The sequence below is a fragment of the Theropithecus gelada genome, chromosome 10, assembly GCF_003255815.1.
Source record: "Theropithecus gelada isolate Dixy chromosome 10, Tgel_1.0, whole genome shotgun sequence".
Classification (NCBI taxonomy): domain Eukaryota; kingdom Metazoa; phylum Chordata; class Mammalia; order Primates; family Cercopithecidae; genus Theropithecus; species Theropithecus gelada.
Genome location: NC_037678.1, coordinates 64,578,779 through 64,605,951, shown reverse-complemented (window position 1 = coordinate 64,605,951; position 27,173 = coordinate 64,578,779). Strand labels below are relative to the sequence as shown.

Sequence of the window (27,173 nt, the reverse complement as noted above, 5' to 3'; positions counted from 1 at the left end):
ATCTTATATGGTAGAGCCTTATGTTGCAAGTAGGCCAGCATTATTATCCTCATTTTATAGATGAGACGATAAAGGTATAGAGAGATTAAATGCCTTGTCCAGAGACATATAGCTAGGACATGAGCCCAGGGCTGCCTGATGCCAAAATGTGTTCTTTTTCAAGTACTCAGTGTCTCGGTGCATTTAATAAGTGAAGGTGGTCACCTGACTCCAACCAAACTGTAGTGCTTTCATTTATTAGAATTAATGAGTGCCTTCCACCCCGTCATACCAGTTTAGCATTTGATTTGTTCCTACTAGCTGTTCATTTGAACTGGTTACATCTTTGTCATTAGATTATGTTTTGAGGGAGAAACTAGACCTTCTTGTTTATTTGTAACACCACAAGATATAGCCTGGTGCCTGTTACATAGTTTAAAAATAGGAATTAAATCATGGTCTCTGATAGAATATTCATGGTTGGGTAAAGGATCTAAACAGCGCTATCCAATACAACTTTCTATGATAACAGCGTAAAGGATCTAAACAGCGATATCTAATACAATCTTCTGTGATAATAGCAACGTTTTCTATCTGTGCCATCCAACAGGTAGCCACTTGGCATATGTGGCTATGGAGCACTTAAAATGTGTGACTAAGGAACTAAAGTTTTAAGTAGATAGAATTGAAAATTTAGTTACCAATTTTTACCAGCTACAATTCAGGTGTTCCAGTAGCCACACGTGGCTAGTGGCTAACTTACTGGACAGTGCAGAGTTAAAAAAAGATGCTCTTCCAAGCATCAAGACCTAGCTTCCAAATATCCATGCTGCTTTCTTGAACTGAAAATGCCCCCACACTAAAGGAAAAGGATTCTGTGCCCTGATGTTCAGATTGATTAGCCCTGTAGGTTCTATCTAGGGTGAAGTCATTTTTCCTAGCTGAGATGCTCACAGACTGTCTCTGAGTTGCCTTCAAAATATATGAGATTTACAAAAATTAACTTTTTTTCTTGCTTAAATACTTCTATTCCTAATGTGTTATCTTTCCATTTTCTAGGAATAATTCTTAATTTATCCCATTTGAGCTCCGTTCTAAGTAGAATGTCTCCCCTTCTTTATGGAATAGTTTTGGTGTAAAGTGCTCCTAAATGAGTATTTTTAGTGGTGTTTTGTATCTTGGCCTGAGTATAGGTAAATGGGCTTTTATCCCAGAATTACTTTAAGACTTTCTCTAGATGCCAAAACCAGTCAACAAGTAAAAAGTTTTGATTAACCAGTTGTGTAAATTTTACTCAACAACTAGTTTGACCAGTTTGGAGTGGTCATGGGTAGTGGGTGAAAGGACCTGTTTCTGTCATCTAGGAAATCTGAACAAGTGAGTTGTCCTCCAGGATTGGAATGGAGGGTGTGCATGTTGTGTGTATTGTGACTGTGTGCTCAGGAGCTCTAGGGTTTTGTCATATCACTTTGACACACATGGTGCTTATGTTGACTGTTGAGGATGTTGAATATATAAATAAATCCCCATTGTTAAGTTCTGGGGTGATGAAAATTAATTGGCATTGTAAACAGTGAAAACGTTGGCTCTCAAGGCCCTTAGATACCTTGTTTGTCTACTGAAAAGTATATCAGGTCTTGAATGTCCGCATTGACATTTTACAATATGGATTCTAGGTTTTTTAACATAAAATGTATGAAATTTTAAAGCTCCACTTAATGAAGTTTGCTTTGTTGAAGTTCTGTTTTGCTTTTGAATCTGCTAACTTGCATGGGATTACAGGTGTGGTAGTTTTACTTACATCAACTTTGCAGAGCAAGGTTTGCTTTAACAAAAAAGCGCAATTTGCCGTAATCATATCATACCTTTGTAGCAACAGTAGGTATTGTAACTACTGACACTTTCGTTCTGCTTTTGAATAATAATTAGAACAGTTGAAGAAAGCGCCAGGTTCCTAGTATTATCAGTTGGCCTTCTAAACTAGGCTATTACCAAAAGGTTAAAACAATTCAGGGTATCCATATTTAATTTTATGAGCATTTAAGACATCAGTTTCATCAGTTTAAACTGTAATATGCCTTTAAAATCTTGTTTTTAACTTGGGTTATTCTTCTGTAGCTAATTTTTTTTTTCTTTTTTTTTTTTTTTTTTTGAGACGGAGTCTCTTACTCTGTCACCCAGGTGTACAGTGGCGCGATCTGGGCTCACTGCAGTCTCCACCTCCCGGGTTCAAGTGATTTGTCCAGCTCAGCCTCCCGAGTTGCTAGGTTTACAGGCACCTGGCGCTACGCCCAGCTGATTTTTGTTTTTTTTTTTTTTTGAAACGGAGTCTCACTCTGTCGCCCAGGCTGGAGTGCAGTGGCGTGATCTCGGCTCACTGCAAGCTCTGCCTCCCGGGTTCATGCCATTCTCCTGCCTCAGCCTCCTGAGTAGCTGGGACTACAGGTGGTCACCACCATGCCTGGCTAATTTTTTGTATTTTTAGTAGAGACAAGGTTTCACTGTGTTAGCCAGGATGGTCTCGAATCTTCTGACCTCAGGTGATCCACCTGCCTCGGCCTCCCAAAGTGCTGGAATTACAGGCGTGAGCCACTGTGCCCAGCCTCCTGTAGCTACGTTTTAAAATGTCAGATCTTATGCCTGCTATGTCAGACATATACATGATTTGTACATTTCAAAAACTGGTTTCAGAGAGAAATAGAGCAAGGACTACTCAGGTGTGTTAAGATTAATAAAGAGCTTGTGTTTTTCAGGTACTTTAGCGCTGGAGAAAACTCTGTGTTTTGAAACATCTAATTATGTTCTTCTTTATTTCTTTTAAAAGAAAACTGGGACCAAAAATCGTAGTGATGTAACTTTATAGTTGAGAAATTATGTGCATAGAAGCCAGGAAATTCAGTAATGTTCCCCAAAGCAACTGTAACTCAGACGTGTTGCATGAGGTTTTTATGCTTTAACGTATGATACATATAAAGTAATAGTGAATATAACCACGTTTCACATAAATAAGAGAGAATTACGGTTTTTGTGAAAGCCCTAATTTTGCATATCTAGATTTCACATGTGTGTAAATTTTCATTAAGAATGTAGTGTTAATGTATACTTGTATTTGAGTTAATATCTATTGGTGCACCTAGAGATTCTTCTGTATTATTGATTATGGTTATTGGAGTATTAGAGAAATTCTCAGTTTAGGAGCAAAATTACAAGAAACCTTTTTTTTTTTTTTTTTGAGATGGAGTTTCACTCTTGTTGCCCAGGCTGGCGTGCAATGGCATGATATAGGCTCACCACAACCTCTACCACCTGGATTCAAGCGATTCTCCTGCCTCAGCCTCCTGAGTAGCTGGGATTACAGGCATGCGCCACCATGCCAGGCAAATTTTGTATTTTTAGTAGAGACGGGGTTTCTCCATGTTGGTCAGACTGGTCTCGAACTCCTGACCTCAGGTGATCCGTCCACCTCGGCCTCCAAAAGTGCTGAGATGACAGGCATGAGCCACCACGCCCGGTGAAACCATTTTAAAATTGAAACCTGGCCGGGCGTGGTGGCTCAAGCCTGTAATCCCAGCACTTTGGGAGGCCGAGACGGGTGGATCACGAGGTCAGGAGATCGAGACCATCCTGGCTAACACGGTGAAACCCCGTCTCTACTAAGAAATACAAAAAACTAGCCGGGCAAGGTGGCGGGCGCCTGTAGTCCCAGCTACTTGGGAGGCTGAGGCAGGAGAATGGCGTGAACCCAGGAGGCGGAGCTTGCAGTGAGCTGAGATCCGGCCACTGCACTCCAGCCTGGGCAAGAGAGCGAGACTCCGTCTCAAAGAAAAAAAAAAAATAAATAAATAAATAAAATTGAAACCTAACTCAGTCTTTTTTTTTTTTTTGAGACAAAGTGTTGCTCTGTTGCCCACGCTGGAGTGCAGTGGTGCAATCTCGGCTCACTGCAACCTCCATCTCCTGGATTCAAGCGATTCTCCTGCCTCAGCCTCCAGAGTAGCTGGGACTACAGGCACCCACCACCACACCCAGCTAATTTTTGTATATTTAGTAGAGGTAGGGTTTCACCATGTTGGCCAGGCTGATCTCAAACTCCTGACCTCAAACGATCCACCCATGTTGTCCTCCCAAAGTGCTGAGATTACAGGCATGAGCCACCACATCTGGCCAACTCAGTCTTTCATTCTGGAATATTTGATAATTAAAAGTGAGTTAGAAATTGCTCATTTTTGCAATAAATAAAAGCCTTAGTTTTAACATTAATATTGATTGCTTATCCTTTAGGAATTCTCTTTGGATTATCTTAATTTTTACTATCAATTAATTACCCTGGTTTAAACAACACAGAAATGAAGATGGCCCATTGTTTTTCTTTTTCTTTTCCAAAACGGTATTCCCAAACCTATTCCTTAGGTTGTCTTTTTAAACATATCTACTTGAGCCCCCCAGGTAGAAAATACTTGTCTTAATGTTTTTTTTAGGAGCAGCCCAGCAAAAGAATTGTGAATTGAGAATTTCTTTGGTGTAAGTTAAATTCTTTTCTTTTCTTTTTTTCAGCCAAATCAAATAGAAAGCTTACTTTTCTGTATTTAGCGAATGATGTCATCCAGAACAGTAAAAGGAAAGGACCTGAATTCACTAGAGAATTTGAATCTGTCCTTGTGGATGCTTTTTCTCATGTTGCCAGGTATGTTGTCTGTTTTTGGATTTGTTTTTAAATTCATTACCTTTTCCACCTTTTTGGTTTTTTTTCTGTGATAGCCTTTGTAAATTGACAACTTCCTACTTTACAGAGAGTTGTGGAGGCCAAATTGTGGTTTTATGTTTTGTTGAGCCCTCAAGAACTATCGAGACATGTAAACACTCTGATACATTTAAGAGATTCAGCCTGGCATATCTTTTCTTCTAGATATATTCATTTTCATTTTTTGAATTTATTTCTTGGTTATGATATTTTCCTTGGTTCGGTTGAGTTGTCTCATTAGCTTATGATTAAAAAACAAAGCTAACTAGTAAGGGAACCTTTTAGTAATGTAATAGCAAGTGATTAATTGCCAAATGCCTTCCTTTTTATTTCCTTCTGGATTTCTAGATGTCTAGTTTACTAAAAATAGTAGTCATTGCTGTAACTGCAATAATAGTAATTATTAGTGTGGAAAGTAGGTGTTTGATCTGGCTATTTTGTATTAAGCCTGATGCTATTGTGTTTTGTGGTGGAGAGGAGTGGCACACACATAACTAATACCATAGAAAGCATACATTGGATTAAAAGTCTTATAAATTACTTCATATGAAAACAAAAGCTTTCTGTAGGCTCAAATTAGGTGCCCAGGAAAAGCAAAGAAAAGCTATCATTCATTAGAATATTATGTTTATAGGTAAATATATAAACAGATATTTGCAAAAGGAATTGGGAAACATGAATGAGGAGACTAGTAGGTTAAACATAAATTGTTATTAGGTCTAAAATATAGTGAAAGGCCTTAAATGAGAAATGAAGTCCTGCTTTCCTTACAGGATTTGAAAAGTTTGAAGGAATAAAATTAGAAATCCAAGAGAAAGAAATGACGCCTAGCTTTGTAGAGATGAAAAAGATGGTTTTTGTTGGTCAGCTACATAACTGGCTCACCTTTTGATCAGCATGGACACTGAAGTAGGAAAATGTGTTATTAACTTGAAAAAAATACTGCATCTTCATAACAGAGTAAACTTAGAACAGACTACTAGAGGAGCTATCTGAAATAGACAGATTTTCTTGCTTTGATGAGATTTAATTCACAGTTTCTTAGAAATTGATGGTAACTCTGCCTCAGACACTATGTGAGTGACCTGGGATGTGTTACTTAACTTTTGAACCCAAATTTCCTAACTGGCTAAAAGGGGGAGGGTACCACTTATCTCCTAAGAGTTGTTGGGAGGGTAAAGACAGACAGTATGTTTAAAAGTACATAGTACAATGCCTGTTCCACATTCTTTGCTCATTCATTAGATCATATGTTTTTTCCTATATTCCAGGCACCTAGTAAAGTCTGGCACAGAGCTGCTTAGTTATGTAGCTTGAAGGAATACCATTTATATAGCCTCCACGTAAATGGTGTCCCAGGAGCTGGGCAACAGTATGGTCTGCCCTGACACAGAGTAGGCGTTCAGTAAATATTAGTTAAATGAGTTAATTAATGTTAACTCATTATGGAAGAGGTTTGGTCTAGGGAATTGGCTGGAATGATTTCTTGTAGCGATAGTAAACATAACAGTTTTATTTATAAATTTCAGCGTGAGCAGCATAGTGAGACCCTGTGTCTACAAAAAACTTTTTAAAAATTAGCCAGGCATGGTGGTATGCACCTGTAGTCCTAGCTACTTGGGAGGCTGAGGCAGGAGGATTGCTTGAGTCCAGGAGTTCAAAGCTGTAGTGAGCTATAATTATACCACTGTACTCCAGGTTTGGTAACAGAGCAAGACCCTGTCTCTAAATTACAAACAGACAAACAAACAATCTGTAATCTTTAGCTGTTCTGAAACCAAAAAGTAAATAGAAAGGGATGGAAAAGGGGGTGGGCAATACCAGGGTTAAAAATTCCTTTTCACTTGGGAACACCTTAAAAACTAGCCAGTTTTTAGGTGTCTTGGCAGATTCAGTGGCAGTGCGGGGAAGATAAACCTGGTCCTTCTCAATAAAATAGCCCAAATTCCTTTCTGTTTGCTTTCTTCTGGTTCTTTTAAGATCCTGCTTGGATATTATATTCAGGATACCCATGTTTCCAATCTCCTTTCTTATACCCCATTATTAGGACAGAAAGTCCAACATCTCTGCTTCAACCGTGATGCAGCTTGTCCACAGTAGGAGTAGCCTAATTAACATATACTTTCTGTATGCTTTTTTTTGTGGCCAGTTGATGGACAAAGATAGTTGACCCGTCACTATTGACTAAATTGATGAGGGATATCTTTATGATAAAAGATACCTCCATCCCCAACAAATAGTAAAAAAACTCTCAAGTCTGACAAAGCTGCCAAGTTCATAGGATAGATTTGATTTGAATAGCAATTTAATTAACCAGACTGCAAACTTTTTTTCATGCAAGTGCCTTGTTTTCTTCCCAGTGAGGAGACAGCTGTCCATGTCATTTTTCATTCAATATGTATTGGAGTGCCTTCTATATGCCAAGTATGAATCTAGACACTGGGGGAGCAGCAATGAACAAGGCAGGCGAAGACAAGTAAATGAGCAAGATACTTTCAGAGCAGGATAATACAGACATAGTAAAATAGAGTGATGTTCTAGAGTAGGATCTCTCGCTGGCAGTGTGGTTCAGGAAGGCCTCTAAGGAAATGACATTTTAGGTAATCGTGCGAAGCAGGAGCAGCCATTAAGAAAAACTTAAGGCAGAAATAATCTTGGCCTGCTAAGAGAAACAGAATGAAGGCTGGTGTGGTTAGAACATAGTGTGCAAAGGAAAAGTGGCATCCAGATGAGGTCTGAGAGGTGGACAGGCACCAGTCACGTACACCCTGTAAGACTTGGGAGTTAGGATTTTTTTCTGATGGGATGTCATTGAAGAGTTTTAAGCAGGGGAATGATATATTCCAACATACATTTTTAAAAGACCCCTCTTTAAAAGTGGCTTAGTGTGGAGGGATGGATTGTAAAGGCCAAGGGAGGGGCGGGGACGTGAGTTTGGAGGATATTGCTGTGGTGGAGGCTAGAGGTGACATTGGCTAGGACCCAGAAGCAATGGGAAGATACTAATAGCTTCCATTTATTGAATGCTTCATTCGTGGGAGGATCCCCACCTCTCCAGTGTGAAACTGATAGGATTTATAGGTGTTGAGTGGGAGCTGGTAGTGAAAAGAGAAATCGAAGACGATTTCTAGCTTTTGACATAAGTGAATGACTGATGGTGCCCTTTACTGAAGTGAAGATTGGGGAAAAGATTTGGTGGAGGAAATCACGAGTTTTGTTTTGACCAGGCCGAGTGTGAGATGGCTAGTGAATATTCCAAGGAGTGATGCCAGATAGGTAGGTGGATAAAATAGTCTGAAGCTCAGTAGAGAATTGATTTCTGGAGACATAAATTTGGGAGTTACCCACATGATGTTTATTTATTGTTGTGGGCCCCAAGACCACTCCCAGGTTTGGTGATTCCCTAGAAGGTCTCACAGGACTCATCATGTAGTCATAGTCATGGCAGTGATTCATTACAGCTAAAGGATCCAAAGCAGCAGCAGCAGAGGGTGATGTGCATGCAGTGCCTGCAGCAGACTGGAGCACTCTAGGTGTAAGCTTCTGAGTCTCCTCTCAGTGCGATTACACAAACACACTTAATTCCTCCAGCACTGAGTTGTGATGTGTATGACGTGTAACCTACCAGGAAAGCTCATTAAAGACTCCGTGCCCAGAGTTTTTATCGGATTGGTCATGTAGACACCCTCTGCCAAAATTCTAGGCTCCCAGAAATAAGTCAGGTGTTCATTAAGAACTGTATTGCTTGCACAAACAATTTAGGCCCAGTAAACCACCCTTACAAGTTAGGAAATGGTAGGGACACTCTGAAATCCCAAGTTCCCAGACGCTAGCCAAGCACTTCCCTAAGGGTGGCAGTCTGGCCTTCTATGTTAACTCTTTTCTGAACCAGCTTTACATGAGGTACTGTTGGAAGTGTAGGGAATACTTAGAATTCCTGCCCTTAGTAGGCCTACCATAGGCCTGCTGTGCATGGGATAAGACAGAGTTGTACAAATTACTGTGGTTGTACTGAAAAAGTGCCGTAGAACTGTGGAGGAAGAAAAGGCCCCCAAGGCTGGCTTAGCAGGGCCTCAGGTGTCCAGCTGACACGTCAAGCAGCAATTCTGTTTGTGTGTGTCATACACATTTTTCACTCTCAAAGGTCAGTTTTGCTATCTATATTGAAAAATGAAGGGATTGAATTTTAATTAATCAGAATTAAAATACTAAGTGTTCAGTGTAATAAGTTGTGTATGTAATTATTGCCATCTTCCACTTTATTCATAGATTGATGGCAAAGATGGTTTAGTCTTTTTTTCCATTTAAAGATTTCTCAGTTTAGATTGGAGTTATTGTATACTGTATACAGTATACTGAAAATACTGCTCTTTCTGTTATATAATGGCTTTATTACCTTGGTTGTGTCTGATTCCAGATGCCAAAGTGACTTCCATTTCACTGGAGCTACTTCCTTCAAAACCTAATCAGTAGAAAGATTTCTTGAATATTTTATTTATAACTTTGAAACTTATCTAGCAAAACCTTGATTTGCCACAATGCTCAAGGAAATATCTGTCCTGGTTAGTTACATTCACTAATTAAACTGGAACCCCGCTTTTGGCCTTTAGTAGTAAAAGCCTTTTGAAAATGTTTTGCGTTTATAACAGGTTTGAACATCATTTTCCATTGTGCCTGAAACTGTACACAAAACCAGTCTTAGCCTGAATGGAGTCCCAAGTATCCCCAGGAATGGTGGATGGTGTGTGTGTGTTGTGATACCCACCTATTTTTTAACTAAATTCTTGATAAGAATTTATTCTCATGATAATGGTTTCTCCTTGTTTTAAGTGAATAGAGAATCTGCAGCAAACAGATTGTATGTTAAAAGTACCAGCTAGTTCGTTAACTAAGTTCTGATTAGTTGCAATTTGGTTTTATTAATTATAATGACTTTATTTTTCTAAGCTATACATTTGATCACATCAGGGACCTCTCGTTGCCTGCAGGCCACATGCTTTAATATGGCATTCGGGGCTTCCAGATTCTTCTGCCATTTCCCCACATTCCCCCATATACTTCAGCTACCTGAATTACTCCTTTCCCTTTGCCTTGTTTGATTTTGGCGGTTCTATTTGAAGAAGAGATAGCATGAACAAAGGCACATACATGCACATGAGAGAACAAATTCTGAGTAGCAAATACATACGGGTGGGTGTTGCTGGAATGCAAAGTTCCAGGTCGGGTAGGGAAAGGAGACTAAACAGGTCTGAGGGGTTGCTGAGTCGAGCCCTAGAGGTCAGGACCCAGGCCTTCTTATTCTTTGTATTCTGTAAACCTTCATCGATGGAGCCAAGGAGTGCTTAGTTGATTTCTGACATGACCTTGATACAGTAAGATGATTGTTGAAAGTTGAGTAACTGTATAACTTACTGAAACCCATATACATTTTTTTGAAAAAGATTACAATTTAACAGATATTTATCGTGCTTGTTCAAGGGCATATAGCAATGGGAGAGAATGACAAATCTCCACCCCTGTGGAAATTACGTTCAAATGGAAAGCATGTAAACAAAAAGTAAACCATTGAATATACAACATACCAGAAAAGTTGTATGGAAAAAAATTGAGTAGGGGCAGGGAGTGTCATTTTCAACGTGGAGATTAGGGAATGACATGCCGAAGGTGGTGTGACTAAACATCTACCTGAAGGAGTAGAGGGATGGAGCTTTGTGGCCACATGGGGAATGTAGTTTCAGGCAAAGCAAACTTTTCTAGTGCTAAGGCTCTGAGGCCTTGCTAGGGTAGCTGTTGAGGCAGGAGGTTGCAGGATGGGGGTGGGGAAGAGTGGGTAGGAGATGAGGCCAGGGAAATAACAGCTGGGTTGGGAAAGGCCTTGGAGTCTTTATAAGGACTTTTATTCTGAGGAATACTGGGAAGAAATGTTGGCAATTTTGAACAAAGGAGTGACGTGGTCTGCCTTAGTACAGCAGCTAAAATGATATTTTGAAAATTCGAGAGTAGATTGTAAGAGGACAAGGGTGGAAGCGGGGAGACCAGTAATGAGGCTACTGTAGTAGTCCAGGCAAGAGATGATAGTGCCTTGGGCCAGATTGATAGCAGAGGAAAAGATGAGAAGTAACTCATCTCTGGATATATTTTGAAGGTGGAGTAAAAGTGTTTTATCACAAATATCAAGTAATTGGGTCATATTTTTAAGCTTTTTAAACTTAGCAGTAGAAATGTTTTCCTCTTTTTTTTTAACCAGACCCTCACTTCTGACTTTAAAAAGTTTAACAAAAAAAGAATTAATTGTTATGTACCCTGATTGAGTCCTTTAGTCAGTGAAATTGACCACCTGTAATTCATAAGAAAGATGCTCTGACCCGGTGAGGCTGAAACCTCCGTTCGCCTTGAGTTTACTAAAGTGTTGTTGTCATGGTTGGGTGTGAATAGAGTTCCCATTTCAGTTGAATTTGGCATGGTTTCTTCTTGAAGTTCCTACTAAAAGCCATTTAACTTAGATACTAAGATGTCGAGGTATCCCTTCTTGTTTAAAGTCATTCAATATAAGATCGTTGCTATTTAAACCCCCTCACAAAACAGAACAATTCACGGTAACAGTGGGTGGTGACTGAATTCCCTTTGCTTTCAGAAAGTCTAACCCAATCTTCTGCTTGCTGTCTGACATTTTATTGTAGGCAATTGGTTCTCAGTGAGTGCTAGTTATAGTCCTTTATGTCCTGTTTCAGGAGTTAACATGTCAAGGGAAAACATTTTACTTCTAATTCATATCCTTTGATATAAATTATGAAGGACTGCATTATTAAGTGTGTCCTGAGATTATCAGATACCTTTGTGTGAACCGGGACTATGGACTTAGCCCACAATTAAAATGATTATGAAGTGGTTAGAACTGGAATGAGTCTTAACATATACATGTATATGATTGTGTTTATACATGTAGAGGTGTTGGTGTGTTAGGATTGATGGGTTGCAGTGAATTTATTTCCTGTTTTAAACATCTGGTTTTTTAAAATCAGTTTTCTATCTGTAAGAGTTCTGATCCACTTTTAATTTCCAGCAGAATGTCTGGCAGCACATTTTAATTAACGTCGTCTTAAAAAGCAAGCTATCACAATTGATAAGATGGAGTTTTGATAATTTTCTGTCTAAAAATTGGCCATTGACTTTTGGTCTTATTTGATTTCGATTATGGCATGATCCCTCCCACTACAGGAAGAATGTAGTCTGTGGTCAGGTTTTGGGTATCCAAGTTTTAGAATATGTACCTTATTCTTTTGCTTTTAAATGTGTAAATCATTTAGTCAGTTGTTGATTTCTTTTTTTTTTTTTTAAGTACATCTGTCCTAATTAAAAACAAAATCTTAAGCTTATATATATCTTTTCATCTTTTCTGGGCAGAGAGGCAGATGAAGGCTGTAAAAAACCTTTAGAAAGATTGCTGAACATCTGGCAAGAACGAAGTGTGTATGGCGGCGAGTTCATACAGCAGCTGAAGCTGTCTATGGAGGACTCCAAGAGCCCTCCCCCCAAAGGTAGAAACATCACCACATGTTTACAGCTCTTGGTCTTTGCCTACTTTCGAATCACATATGAAAAGCTGCAGTGGGGTTTGCTGTGAACCACCAGCGATTTTATGATTCTTCAGAGAGATGATCATGAACGATGGTGAGAATTTATGTAGTGCTCACAGCGTGTAAGCCTGGTTCTAGTATTCATGCTGTTCATCCTCTCACACCCTGACTTCTGCTCTCTGTTCTCCTTGGCTTGCTTCTGTCTTTCAGAGACTTTCCTTGCACGGGGAAAGGAACAATGAAGTTATTCAGAGTTGTGGTGAACTAGGAAGTAGCCTGGACTAAGATTTTGTCCTTGCTCTGCCATTAACTACAGTAGGACCTTGGATAAGTTTCTTAGCTTTTTAAGAACTTGGTTTAATTAAATGTAGATGTGCGTTTGAAACATATCCTTATGATTGTCAGCATGGTGTCTGTCTAAAATTGATTGATTGATTGTTTTGGAGACAGAGTCTCACCCTGTCATCCAGGCTGGAGTGCAGTGGTGTGATCTTGGCTCACTGCAACATCTACTTCCTGGGTTCAAGCCATTCTCCTGCCTCAGCCTCCCTTGTAGCTGAGATTCAGGCACCCGCCACAACACCCAGCTAGTTTTTGTATTTTTAGTAGAGATGGGGTTTCACCATGTTTGCCAGACTGGTCTCAAATTCCTGGCCTCAAGTGATCTGCCCACCTCAGCCTCCCAAAGTGCTGGATTACAGGTGTGAGTCACCGCACCTGGCTGAAAATTGATTTTGATCTTTATTGAACCCAGGGTATCTTTAGGAAGTGCATCTGTGTGTGAATTTTGCAAAGCCCTTAATAAGAGCTTATATTCTTTTTCTTTTTTCTTTTTTTTGCTCTGTCGCCCAGGCTGGAGTGCAGTGGGGTGGTCTCGGCTCACTGCAACCTCCACCTCCCGGATTCAAGCAGTTCTTTGCCTCAGCCTGCCGAGTAGCTGGGATTACAGGCACCTGCCACCATGCCCAGCTAATTTTTGTATTTTTGATAGAGACAGGCTTTCACCATCTTGGCCAGGCTGGTCTTGAACTCCTGACCTCGTGATCCATCTGCCTCGGCCTTCCAAAGTGCTGGGATTACAGGCATGAGCCACCGCACCCGGCCTATTTTTTTCTTTAAAGAGTAAGATCACGTGGTGTTTAGTTGCTTGGCTTCTGGTTAGTTGTGGTTTAATTCTAGTTGGCATGACATGTTTCTAAGCTACAGGTCTGGTCTGCCTGCATACATACTTGTTTCCTGGAGGATCAAGTCCAAGTACTGATAGTATTGAAGATCCTTTCTATCTGAACTAGCCTGTTTTTCCAGATTCTTCTCCTGCCGCTTCCTCACTTACACTGTATTCTTTGGCCAAACTGAATTGTCGATAGTTTCCCCTCTGGATGCTCTGTTGGCACTGCTTCCTTTGCATCTGCTGTTACCTCTGCTTGATGTCCTTCTACTGCTTTCACTGTGTGGTGAACTCATTCTCCAAGAATGCAACTCTCATTCTGACATCTTCCTTGGCTTGTCAGGGCTCATGTGGTCATTCCCTCCTTGTTCTCTGGTACTTTGTACATGGATCTGCTATAGAACCTAGTCACGATTAGCATGTGTGACAGTATCCTTCACTGAGCAACCATTTTGTGTACCCTTGGTGATCCTTTCCAGGTCTGAAATTATTTGCATTTTACAGTGGGTAACTTTCCTGTGAAACCAAAGGTTAGAGGCTTTCTGTGAATGACATAAGTGCTTTCAGACTGCAGGTCATTGTTGTTTTACTTGGTTTACATGTTGCTAGAAGATAATTTTAGGATCACTCAGGTAGGTAGGTAGCTTCTGAAAAGCAAGATGCTTCCTGCTTTGGATTCTGGTGTTTGTATTGTGTCCTTTGGAGGTCTTCAGTACAGCTTTGGGGAATTGCTCAGCATTCTTTACTCTGCCTTAGAGTTCATTGGTAAACAGTGCTGATTTTTAAAAACACCTTTGGGCAAGTAGGAGAGCCTTGAAAGAGGATGTTTGAAGCTAATGTTGAATTTCAATTTAATGTACATTTGCTGGACACACACTTTGAGTAAACAGCTATACTAGATGCTATAGGAAAGAGGGAGAGAAGAGTGAGGAATAGTTTTGCATTCTGGGAATGTGTGGAATTTGTGGCAGTGATAGTATTGGAAATAGCTTTGTTGGGTTTCTGATTTTTTTTTTGAGAGTCTAGACAGACATTAACAATAACAGAGGCAGTTTCCTCTAGGTAGAGGATAATGCTGATCTAAAGATAATTTCTCTTTCTCTATTCTATAAAGATGAAAACACACATCAAAAGATTTCAGCATATGTGTTAGTCCCAGCCGACTCACTCTGTCTTCACTCTCTTCTCTGGACCTGAGTTACCAGAATATTTTACCAGAGTCCTTTCAAATATTGATGAGTTCTCGAGAAGTTTATTTCCAGATTTGAGTAGTCCTTTTATATTCCAGCTTTGATTCATGGGTAATTCTTTGTCTTCAGGCAACTTCATAAAGTTTACCTCTGAAATAAAAATTTTTCTGTGGAACTTTGACAGTTCTTACAACATTGGAGAATGCATGAGCTTAGGAATTCTGTTGTAGAACTGGGTATTAAGTTTATAAACCTGTCTCTCGAGGTGTTCTAAAGGTGTCTCAACGTCACACTGTACCCCATAAATATATACAATTATTATTTGTCAGTTGAAAACAAAATTTTTAAAGTAAGAAAAGGAGAGAAGTTCTCTACTCTTGAGAATACTCAAGGTGTTGCTTGACTGAATGGAACTTTTTTATTTGAGCCACATGTGACTCATGTAGTATATGGTTGTAGGAGGATTTAGAGAGAGAGGGTAGATACAAAGGAACTAGCATTTATTGAGCATCCGTTATGTACCAGCCTCTGCTGGTTACTTTTCACGTTAATTTGTTTTAGATCCTTATAACTACTCTGTGAATTTGGTACTATTTTCATACTTTAGATGAGGACACTGGCTCAAAAAGGTATAGTAATTTTATTCCGAGAGAAATAATTGATAAGTGGTGAATTCCCAGGCCTATGTGACTTTAAAGCTGATATTCTTCACACTGTCGTATTTCCTGAAAGCACATGATTTCAATATAGACTTGAATTTTGATAGGAATTTGTGAGTAGGTTACCCAGCTTTCCTGGATCTTAATATAGTTTAGCTATTCAGGCTTCCACAGTATGAATCCTAGCTGTCATTCTTTTTCTTTTTTTTTTTTGGAGACGAATTCTCGTTCTGTCACCCAGGCTGGAGTGCAACCTCGGCTCATCGCAACCTCTGCCTCCTGGGTTCAAGTGATTCTCCTTCCTCAGCTGGGATTACAGCCATGTGCCATCATGCCTGGCTAATTTTGTATTTTTGGTAGAGACGGGGTTTCTCCATGTTGGTCAGGCTGGTCCTGAACTCCCAACCTCAGGTGATCTGCCCACCTCGACCTCCCAGAGTGCCAGGATTACAGGCGTGAGCCACCGCACCTGTCCCCTAGCTGTCATTTCTAAAGTTCTGTGACCTTGGCCATGGCATTTGATATCTCTGAAGCTCAGATCCTCACTGTACAATGTGGCTATTAATGGTAATACCTTATAGGGTTATGATAAGGATTACTTGAGATAATGCAGGTAAGATATTATCAGTGGGGTGATGATGCGAGTTTTGTTTGCCCTGCCAGTGCCCCACCAGTTCTAGTATCTAATATGCTGAGTTTCTACATATGAACTGGTAGCAAAAATAAGAAGAGGTTTTTAATATTTTCAGTCCCCCAGACTTTGTGCAAGGCTGGAGAACATGTTAGCTAAGAGTATGAGTTCTAGGCACAACTTCCCTGGGTTTATGCCTGGATTTGGCTACTCAGTTCAGTGAGATGATAAGGGTAGACAGCTGGTAGAACTGTGCCTCAAGTGTTAGACCTTTATTTGTTGCACGTTCTTTTCTTTCCACAAGTAAAGTTTAATGTGCCTTATTAAAATGTCCTTTATTATGCAGGGATGGAGCAAAGAATGAGGGAGCTGTTGCAAACAATATTTCCTGATCCTTTTCTCATTATAAAAGTAATATAAAATACATAGGTGTGTTTTTTGTTATTGTTGTTAACTAGTAAATTGAAGCAGTGGGAGTAGAGAAGGAACAAAAAAGCCTGTAACCGATTGTAGTCGATTAGTTGTAAACACCGCTGCATTCAGACAGGGTGTTTTCATTTGTTTTTTAAATCACAGAAAATTTCAAGTGGATCCTCTAGAAGATCCAGCTTTACGGTAGATGGCTACATATTATAATGTGATTTGGGAGCCTGCAGGCCAGCTTTTTGCCTTAAGATTAGTTTCACAGTCTGCCACAGTGTCTGAAATTCTCCCACAATCAGGTTGTAAGAGGCATACTCTAAACCCTTAGGTAACGAGGATTACTTAAGGTTAGCTGAGTACAAGGCCTGCTGGAGACACAGGGACAGGTTGGAGGGTAGAATAGAAGGTACCCAGTATGAGGAGAGAAGGACTTTGGCTACCCCCCCGGTTTGTCCTGCCTGTAAACAGAGTGGTCAAGTGAGTAAAAAAGGGAGTGTAAATGTATACCGTGGTAGAAGCTGAATTGATAGTGGAAGGCTTACCTTGAATTCAGATGTAGAAATGGGACTGATAAATATTCTAGTTTTTAAAATAATTTTAATTTTTAAAACAATGGATAACTTTTGCAAAGGAAACCTGGAAATCCTAAGTTATTTTTAATGGCTGTCTGACTAGACTGACAATACTGGGCACCATGACTGCTGACTTCGTAGCAGCGATAGTCATTTCTGGCCTAGCACTAGCGTTTTCCAAGCTCTGTGACTCCTCCCTTCAAGCGGTTTCAAACTCTGACCTGTCAGCCCTTTCCTAGGTACTGTAGGGATGTAGAGGAATAAGACACTAAGTGCTCCTGTCAGAGAAGAACGCTTGCCAGTGGCCACAGTAGCAAGGCCAGGTGCTTTAAGAGAGGCCCAAGAGCTGTGGGAGTTGGAGACCATTGCCATCATTAGGCTTTGAACTTAGGAGGAATCTGTAAAATCATTAGAAGCCCCTTAAGGTTTATGAATAAGGACACGATGGAGTGGGCACTCCACTTTAGGAAGATTAATTTAAAAATAGAATACAGTCTTCCATATTTACAGGTTCCACATCTACAAATGCAACCAACTGCATTTTGAATTTATGTTGGGGAAAAATAATACATATTTTAAAAACGAAACAGTGTGACAATTATTTACATATCATGTACATTGTATTAGGTACTGTAATCTAAACATAAAATATATTGGAGGATGTGTGCGTAAGTTATATGTAAATACTATGCCATTTTGTAATGGGATCTTCAGTATCCCTAGATTTTGGTATCCATGGCGGTCCTGGAACCAATCCCCCATGGATACTGAGGGACAACTGTATAGTCTAACTTGGGAAAGGGGCAACTAGAGGTGGGGAGACAGTGGTCTCAACCAGCTGTGACAAAGGACAGATTGCTGGTAAGAGGCTGTGTAGGGGAAGGAGGAGAGAGAGGGAGTATGTAAGGCATCCTTCTGAGGTGTGGAACCTGCTAGAAATTGGGACCTTGGGATAGATTCTAATGGTTTCTAAGGCCTTGTACCTGGAAGACGGGTGAAAGTGTTTGTAATGGAAATAGGTAGCTCAGGGAATGAGGAGCCCTGTGGGGGAAATGATTAGTAATTCATGTCCAGAAATCTTAGGTTTGTAGCACCAATAGGTCCTCCAAATGGAAAGAGGAGGAAACTGGAAAAGTAGGATAACGGTTAACACCTGTTGTGTCCTCTGCCATCAGGATGGCAAAGGACATAAGTGGTCCTAAAATGATTTCTTATTTTAAGTCTTGTAATGCTGTTCGTGAGCAGCAATGTGAAGTGGCAAAGAGAACTCCAGGTAAGGAGGCTTTGATCTGTAGCACCCAGCTTTACACTAACAAACTCTCTGACTTTGGGCAAACTGCAACTTGTGGACCTAGATATTTTCATGAAAATTTGAGTTGGGAGAAACAAAGGCATAGGTCTAAGTCCTCCCAGTGCCAAAATTCAGGAATTCTAAGTGTCTTGAGGTAGTGTTTGGTTTTTATATGTAATAATTTCTGTGTGAGAGTTTGAAAATGGAAGGATTTCAAGTTTTATAATTTTTTTCTGCTTTCTTTGGTGTATCTAATAGTTACTTACTGAGCACTTCTCTAGGTGCTTGAAAGCAAACACAACAGTATAAAAATTTTGAAGTTTGTACTTAGCTTCTAATGGCCACTCCTTCCATGTGACCGTTTTGATGCCATAGTGGCTAAATGTCTGCATGGGTCATAGCACACATTAATTAGGCAGCTGCTATGTACAAAGTACTGTTAGGTGTTTCTTATGTAAATTATATCCTAATAAGATTTTTCATATTAAAAATATAGCAATCTTTGCTTTGCATAGTAGTGCAGGACTATAACCATGACTGTGCAGGCTGAACCCAGGCAAAGCAATCTTTATAATCAGTGGGGAAAATTATGATTGTTCTGTGACTTTTACAATTTTTTTGTCAAAGAATTAAGAACTCCCTGTTGGGCCGGGCGCGGTGGCTCACGCCTGTAATCCCAGCACTTTGGGAGGCCGAGGCGGGCGGATCACAAGGTCAGGAGATCGAGACCACGGTGAAACCCCGTCTCTACTAAAAATACAAAAAAAAAAATTAGCCGGGCGCGGTTGTGGGCGCCTGTAGTCCCAGCTACTCGGGAGGCTGAGGCAGGAGAATGGCGTGAACCCGGGAGGTGGAGCTTGCAGTGAGCCGAGATCACGCCACTGCACTCCAGCCTGGGCGACAGAGCGAGACTCCGTCTCAAAAAAAAAAAAAAAAAAAAAAAAAAAGAACTCCCTGTTGATTCCAAATGTGTAGGGAAACAAAAGAGATAGTAAACTAATAGTTATTTAATATGCTGTAACAACAAATTAGAAACATTGAGAATTCAAGTGTGTTTTCTTTGTAACAAACTTATCAAGAGTAGTTTGAACAAGGGTTGCCTTCTTCTGGTATAATTTTTTTATATATATATATATACACACAGAGCAAACATCTTTTCTGTGGCTTTGCACATTGTCATACTGTATTTTGTTTGAATCGGCTTCCAACATTTTATCTATTATGCTTTCAGTGTTGTAAAATACCTCTCAGTTTCTTTAGCATGCAGTTTTTTTTGTTAGCATCTCTTCCTCTAGGACGTTGTCGTTCTTTTCATCACTCCCACTTTCTTCATTGCTAAGTTGGCCTCTACAAGTTCCTCTGGCCATGGATCTAGGCTCCCTCTGATGCTGGCAGTGGCAGCATCCTGCAACCTGCTGTTTCTTCTGTATCTCCACTGATGTGCCATTGGGATTTCAGTTCCAGCATTAGCTTTTGTTTCAGTTTCTTTGTTCCACGTTCATCTTTATGATCAATACCCTCTTCTGATCATTCATTTTTATAAAATGTCGTTGGTCTTATCACTGGGAGATAAGGAGACAGCCCAGTGAAGCGCTTTGCTGTCTTTGTGTGACCTGCATGACAGGTGTGCAGTGACCAATCACTGATAGACTTGAAGAATGATGTGATTGGTCACTGATCATGATTTGGGGGCTGAAGTTAATAGCAAAATTTGTACTTCATGCAGTTACTCAAGTTAATATGCCATGGTAACTGAAGTTCGAACTTGTTTTATTGAGGGACTGGTGTCATTTAACGAAGCCATGATAACAAATCTGTGTATAATAGAATGCGCAAAGTGAGGGGAGGACGTCCTGTATTGCAGATGTTGCTGTCTCCTTTTTTTGTAATAGACAAAAACATTAAGAAAAAATGAAACTTGGCCAGGCGTGGTGGCACACACCTGTAATCCCAGGATTTGGGGAGGCCAAGGCAAGTGGGTCACTGGAGGCCAGGAGTTCAAGACCAGCCTGGCCAACATGGTGAATGAAACCCTGTCTCCACCAAAAATACAAAAATTAGCCAGGCGTGTTGGCAGGTGCCTGTAATCCCAGCTACTCGGGAGGCTGAGGTGGGAGAATTGCTGGAACCCAGGAGGCGGAAGTTGCAATGAGCTGAGAACATGCCACTGCATTCCAGCCTGGGCAAGAAAGCAAAAACTCCATCTAAAAAAAATAAAATAAAAATAAAACTCATAATATTGACCTGGCTTTCACTTCAAACATAAGTTTGGTCAGTTAGTATATAATGTATATAATGTAGAGAACAGGCTTGGTTCTACATGGCTTGGTTCCAGAAGAAAATGTATAAGCAAAACATGTGTATATATCTGAAGCAGGTGCCTGGTGTCCCCCTTTTTTTGCTAAATGAGAGGGTACCTGTATGGTGCTAAGTAATTCGAGTGCAGCGGAAGGAGGACAGGTTTTGGAGTCATACCATAAGTGTGTCATTTAACCTCCCTGGCCTTTGTTTTCTCACCTGTCAGATGGAGATGCTGTATCTTAAAATTGTTGGAAAGATTAAAAGGAAACTTGCAATGCCAGACACAGGCTGTGTCCAATATTTCTTTACTTTCTAAACTAGAGTTTATCATTTAGATTTATTTCCCACAGTTGTTTGGCATTTATTTTGTATTGTCTAATTTGATGCAAAAAGAATGATTTTGGAATTAACACATCTATCATAACAATGTAAAAACATACGGTGCAGATAGATAATAAATAATGTAACCTGTCAGCCTCAAAAGTGGTTAAAAAAATGGTAACTTAAGTAATTTTTCTCAGGAGTATCAATCATATGTCTCAGTAATGGTTATTTTAATTTTAAGGTAAATTAGATTTATTTTGTTTTTAGGGGAATAGTGTAAAGAATATTTGCGTTTGGAATTTTTGACAAAATTTTATTGATAAAATTTTCTCTCCTGTTTTCTGACATGATCCCTGGAAAGCATAACATATCCCGTTTTATACGCAATGTTCTCTATGTTCTCTGTAAACCCTAGCTCACGTTGGTTTGCTTCATTGTATTGTCCCATGAGTTTCTTACTCAAGTGTGATAGTTGGGTAAGTTTCATTTTAGATGCCTGTTTTCCATAGTATTTTACCAGAGAATCAATCCGGGATGATGGACAAAGATTTGACTCTTTTCAGTAATGTAGGGAACTACAATCAATTTAAAATAACTAGCATAAAGGTTATTATTAAGCCATTCCGAAAATGTGCACCCCTTCAGCCCTGTTTTTACATGTGGCCCATTGTGCATAGCATGTGACTCTTATTACTACAGGATATGTGGCTCAAATTTATCCCTTTTACCTTTCCTCTAGCAACAGAAGAGAAGAAATCTCTGAAACGAACTTTTCAGCAAATTCAAGAGGAGGAGGATGACGACTACCCTGGCAGCTACTCTCCTCAGGATCCTTCTGCAGGACCCCTCTTGGTAGGTCTTGACCCCAGAGAGTAGGGAAGAGTGGCTTAAAGTGACCTCTAGTTGAAGACTACGGCCACAAGGTGGCGCCAGTGACCACCAGTATGGCATCTTCAGAGGGCACCTCTCAGGGGCCCTGTGCATCATTCTGCCCAGAGGAGTTTGCCGGATGGCAGGTGTCACTGTTTCTTTGCGTGCCATGACTCTGGGATGGGCTTATGTTTTATAAGGTACTTGGACTTGGTTTTTTCAATCCTAGAAATTAAGAGTATTCTTTAAAAATAGATTTTGGAGAAAGGGATAGATAATATTACAAAGACATTCAAAAGTCTTCTACCATGGCCTGTCTCCAGTAGCATGGTAGTTTTATAAAGTAAATAGCTCATTAATATCTAAAGACAGTCTATGTGTCAGTAGCCAATTTGCTGCACTATAGCCTATTAAATATTAAAACAGGGAGTTAGTCTTTAACCATGTGTTCGTGTTATTTGGCTATACAGGTTAGCTTATGAATCTGTCTTGGTTCATTTTATCTATTTACAGTCAAGAGAATTTAGGTGCAAGGTGACAGTTTAAGTAACTTGACCAGTGTCTTAATTTAAATCCAGGTGTGTCTGACTTCAGTGCCCATGCTCTTTTCAAGGGGCGCTTCATCTTACTTTGCCTAAAACAGCTTTATTACACATGGTCATGCTTAAACCTATGTAAATAGGAAGCATGTCTAGTTTGCGTTATGTTACAATGTTGAGTTAGGCTAGGGATTAAATGACAGCAGTGTTAGGTCATGTATCTTTGCATTTAAACACTTTAAAGACGACAGCCTAGATTATTACCTTTCGGGGTAATCTAACTACCGTTTACGGAGCTAGCTACTCCTTGGTCATTATGGAGTGGCCTGTTAGCATTTTTTGTTTTCTGACAGTTTAAGAAACTCCTTTTTGATATATATAGAAAGTGCATCCTTGGTTTACTTTTCTTGTTTTTTCCCCCATTTGTTTATAATAAGTTCCATGCATTTAATTTTGGGAGTGACATTCATTTTGTCAAGAAAATCCAAGAAAGACTTGAAGTAGGTTGATTAGTCAACATATAATTTTTTCCTTCTTCTTCTGGAGACAGGATCTTGCTCTGTTACCCAGGCTGGCGTGCAGTAGCATGATCACAGTTCACTGCAAACTCAACCTCCCGGGCTCAAGTGATACTCCTACCTCAGCCTCCCAAGAAGCTGGGACTATAGACACATGCCGCCATGCCTGGCTAATTATTTTATTTTTATTTTTTTCTAGAGACAGGGTCTCGCTATATTGTCCAGGCTGGTCTTGAACTCCTGGGCTCAAGTGATCCTCCTGCTTTGGCTTCCCAAAGTGCTAGGATTACAGGTGTGAACCACCACACCTGGCCACAACACACAACTGTTAACATCTGATATTTATACCTTTATTCTATACTGGAAATGATACATCATTTGAAATTAAGCAATACAAACTTCATTGTTCTGAATTGCCAAAAACATGTTCTTTTAGAATTAAAAAAAAATAATAATTATTCAGAATTTCATTCATGTCCTGCCATGGACTTAGATAACTAATTTTGTAGATTTTCTTAGAATCCATGACATTAACTTGCTTGTAAGCTCTGGGGCTAAGAACAGTTTTTTTTTAAGAAATGGTAGGAATGACTGTTTTTAGAATTTGCCTCCACCTCATTTAACTCCAACTAATTTTCTTTAAACCCCATGTCTTAATGGATTGTGTTGTTTGTGTTTTCATTTTACAGACTGAGGAACTAATCAAAGCTTTGCAGGATCTGGAAAATGCCGCATCAGGGGATGCTACTGTCCGACAGAAAATTGCTTCTCTGCCCCAGGAAGTGCAAGATGTTTCTTTATTGGAAAAAATAACAGGTGAGAAGGTAGAGTTTGGATGAAAGGCGAGGAAAGAGTGACATAACTAATGCAACTAACCCTAGGCCATACTTATGTCTGCGGGTATAGACTACTTTCCATGTTGTGTTGGATGCTCTACCATCTTGGGATTTGCAAACATAACTCACATGGTGAACAAAGAAACTTGAAATAGTCAGAGCTTGAATAGTGATTCTAGGAATTATTGCAAAAATGCTGGTGTACCAAAACCTGTGGCTCTCTAAATAAGGTCTGTTAAAAACATAGTACAAATTGTGTGCGTGTGGGGTGGGTTGGGGGGAGATTAGGTATTATTCTGTCTATTAGACTCATAACCCTCAAAAGAAAAAAAAATATGATTCAGGGCTGTGTGATTTGTACCCAGCTCTCTGACAAGCCCTGCAGATGATAGTACCTTCAATGCCAGGAATTTCAGGTGTGTGTTAGACATGTCATTTTGCCCTAATCGTGACCTCCCTAGTTAAACAGGGAGGGGCAGTTGACACGATTCCTGCTTTCTGCGTGAGAAACTGAAAGGAAGGAATGAAGCATGAACTAATCTTGACAGTATGCTTTGCACCCGTACTTCTGTTCTTTGTGATAGTCTTTGGAGATGACTGAATGTGTGTCTCCATATTGCATAGGACATTGAGGCTTTGAGAAGATAGGTGTCTTGCCCAAGGTCATACAAGTAGTGGATCTTGGGATTCTAACCTAGGCTGAAAAGCCTATGTTCCTCCCCTTACAAAAACTCAGACCTTTCATTCCACTGTCTTTTGAATCCAAAGCTTTATCTCAGGCCACCATTTTCCCACTTCAGTCCCTTGACTTGGCTGCTTCCCTAACTTATTCCATATCTATCTAAAGGAAATAAAGGTCACTGATGAAATATTTCCCTCAACAAATATTTGAGGCCCACCTATATCCCCTCAAGTGAAGTGTCAAGAAGAAAAATAAAGCAGGGCGGTGGGAGCGGAGAATGATTGAGGGCGATATTAATAGTATTTTAAAGGTACTTGGGGAAAGCCTTTCTGATGAGATGACCTTGAGCAGAGACCCGAAAAATTAGGAAGCAAGCCATGAGGATATCCAAGGGAAGGAAGCGCCACCAGGCAGAGGAAGCAGCACAGGGAAAGACCTCAGGCAGTGGGTGTACTGGGTTGGAGAACACTGCTCGGAGGCCTTCTGAGTCACGCAAGAAGCATCTTAGCTCCTCACTCTGCTTCCCTACCCCGGCAATTCACCCCACTGGGACCTGCAGTCTCTTGATCCCCCCTACCTCTTGCTGGCCCTCAAGTCCTCATTTTCTTCTTTACTCAGATTGGAGTGGTCTTCACTTCCTCACGCACACCTTCAACCCATTTTCTTCTCTTTCTCCCTTCAGTGTAGTTTCCTGGCAAAATACCTAAACAGGTTAAATCACATTTTAAAAATACTTATTACTAAAAGGACTACTTCATTTATTCTTACTATCAAAATCATAATCTGCAAAAATTGCAAGCAAGTTAATGTAAAGCTAGCCATGTATGTAATTTCATTTCTCTATTTCACTGACCTAAAGGTCTCATGTAGCTTCCTTTTAAAATATTTGTTTTATTTTGATTTTTAATTGTGGTAAATTACATACAAAATAAACTACATATAAAATGGTAAGCTACATATAACATAAAGGTGTGCAGTTTAGTTGTGCTGAGTATTCTCACATTGTTATACAACCAGTTTCCAGAATTCTTTTCATCTTGCCGAACTGAAACTCTATACCCATTAAACAATAACTCATCATTTTTCACTTCCTGTATCACCTGGCAACCACCATTCATAAATTTAGCTTTTTGTCTCTTCCTTTCCCGTACCTGTGCAGTGGAATGTGGCTGGGGAAAACTAACATGTCTGAGTTGACTTTTCCTCCTATTTCTCTGCATGGACATGCTGTTTTCTAAACCCGCCTCTCTGTGTATTAGATCTGCTCCTTCTCATCTAGCCAAGGCCATTGCTCCAACAGTGCTCCCCTTTTCTCCTGCATTTTCCATTTTTTACTCTTTACTGGATCATTCTCAATAGCATAAAAACATGAAAGTTTCCCCCACATGGGAAGGTGTTTTTCTTGACCCCATATCTTCCTCTAGCTACTGCCTCATTTCTCTGTTCTTTTTAGCCAAACCACCTGAATGGATTGCCTGTGCTCTCTCTCCACTTCCCGTCCTCCTAGTTGCTGATGACTACCTTGTTGCTAGACTCAGTGGTGGATTCTCTGCCCCCATCTTAACTTCACCCCAGTAGTATTTGGCCCAGTAGATTATTTCTTCTTCCTGAAAATACTTTCTTCACTTGGTGTAGTAGTTGGAATAATGCCTCCTGACTCCCTACCCCGCAAATGTCCATGTTTTAATCCACAGAACCTGTGTGTATGTAATCTTATATGGCCAAGGGACTTTGCAGATGTGATTAAATATCTTGAGATGGGGAGATTACCCTGGATTATTTATAAGAGGGCCCAGTGTAATCACAGGGTCCTTGTAAGAGGAAGGTGGTAGAGGGGGAATGAGAAGGGGGTGTTACCGTGGAACCAGAGGTTGGAGCAGTGTGGTTTGAAGGTGGAGGAAGCAGCCGTGATAAGGCATAAGATAATTAATTGGTGATATTCTAAGCTACTAAATTTGTGGTAATTTGCTACAGTAGCAGTAGGAACTAGGACCCTACATTGTTCTAGCTTTCCTCCTCTCTGTGTCTTTTCAGCCTCCTTGCTGGTTTCTTCACTCTTCCTTGACCTCTTCATATTAGCCCCCTTCTTTAGCTGGTTTCACTGGCAGCCATTCTCACCCAATTTCATGACTATAAATAAGAGTTTTTCTGCTGATGATTTCCTAATTTACATCTCTAGCGTTGACCCTTCCACCTTGAACTTGAGACCCATATATCCAACCTCCTACTCGGTTTTATTAGTTGGATATCTTGATAGGCATTTTAGGCTTACTCTGCCCCAAACTGAACTTCTGACTTTTCTTCTAAAACTTGTTTCACTCATGGTCTTCCCCATCTCAGTAAATGGCCCTCATCATTCCTGTTGACTGGGACCAAAACCAGCATCTGATACTTTGTCACCGCCTCTACCACTGCTCCCTGGTCCAGGTCTCTGCCATGTTCAGTTGATTTATTGCAGTAGCCTCCCAGTTGGTCGTGCTGCGTCATTGTTCCTCTTGCTCAGCCATCATTCTACTCTCAACATAGTAACCAGAGTGATCCTCTTCAGTAGAAGTCAGATCATATCTCCTGCTCTACACAACACCCCCATGACTCTCCCCATCACCAAAGTAAAAGCCAGAGCCTTTTTTTTTTTTTTTTTTTTTTTTTGAGATAAGAGTCTCATTCTGTCGCCCAGGCTGGAGTGCAACGGCCTGATCATAGCTCGTTGTAACCTCAAACTCCTGGGCTCAAGCAATCTTCCTATCCTAGCCTCCCAAAACACTGGGATTACAGAAATGAGCCCCCTGCCCAGCTTTAAAGCCAGTCTTTCACTGGCCTCTGTTACCACATAGACTTTGACTATTTTCCCCTCACTCACTGCTCAAGTCAT

At 40.2% G+C, this 27,173-nt stretch overlaps 1 protein-coding gene across 2 annotated transcripts in view; it reads left to right on the top strand.

Annotated features, from left to right (window-relative positions):
• RPRD1B (regulation of nuclear pre-mRNA domain containing 1B) overlaps positions 1-27,173 on the top strand; it is a 58,729-nt gene that overhangs the window by 2,679 nt on the left and 28,877 nt on the right. Inside the window, exons 2-6 of one of the 2 annotated variants that reach the window (XM_025398322.1) lie at positions 4,534-4,663; positions 12,125-12,223; positions 14,275-14,290; positions 21,607-21,708; positions 23,479-23,599. In XM_025398322.1, the coding sequence (XP_025254107.1) occupies positions 4,534-4,663; positions 12,125-12,223; positions 14,275-14,290; positions 21,607-21,708; positions 23,479-23,599 (468 nt within the window). Of the gene's footprint in view, positions 1-4,533; positions 4,664-12,124; positions 12,259-14,274; positions 14,291-21,595; positions 21,709-23,472; positions 23,600-27,173 lie in introns of both variants that reach the window. The other variant, XM_025398321.1, reaches the window with a different exon arrangement.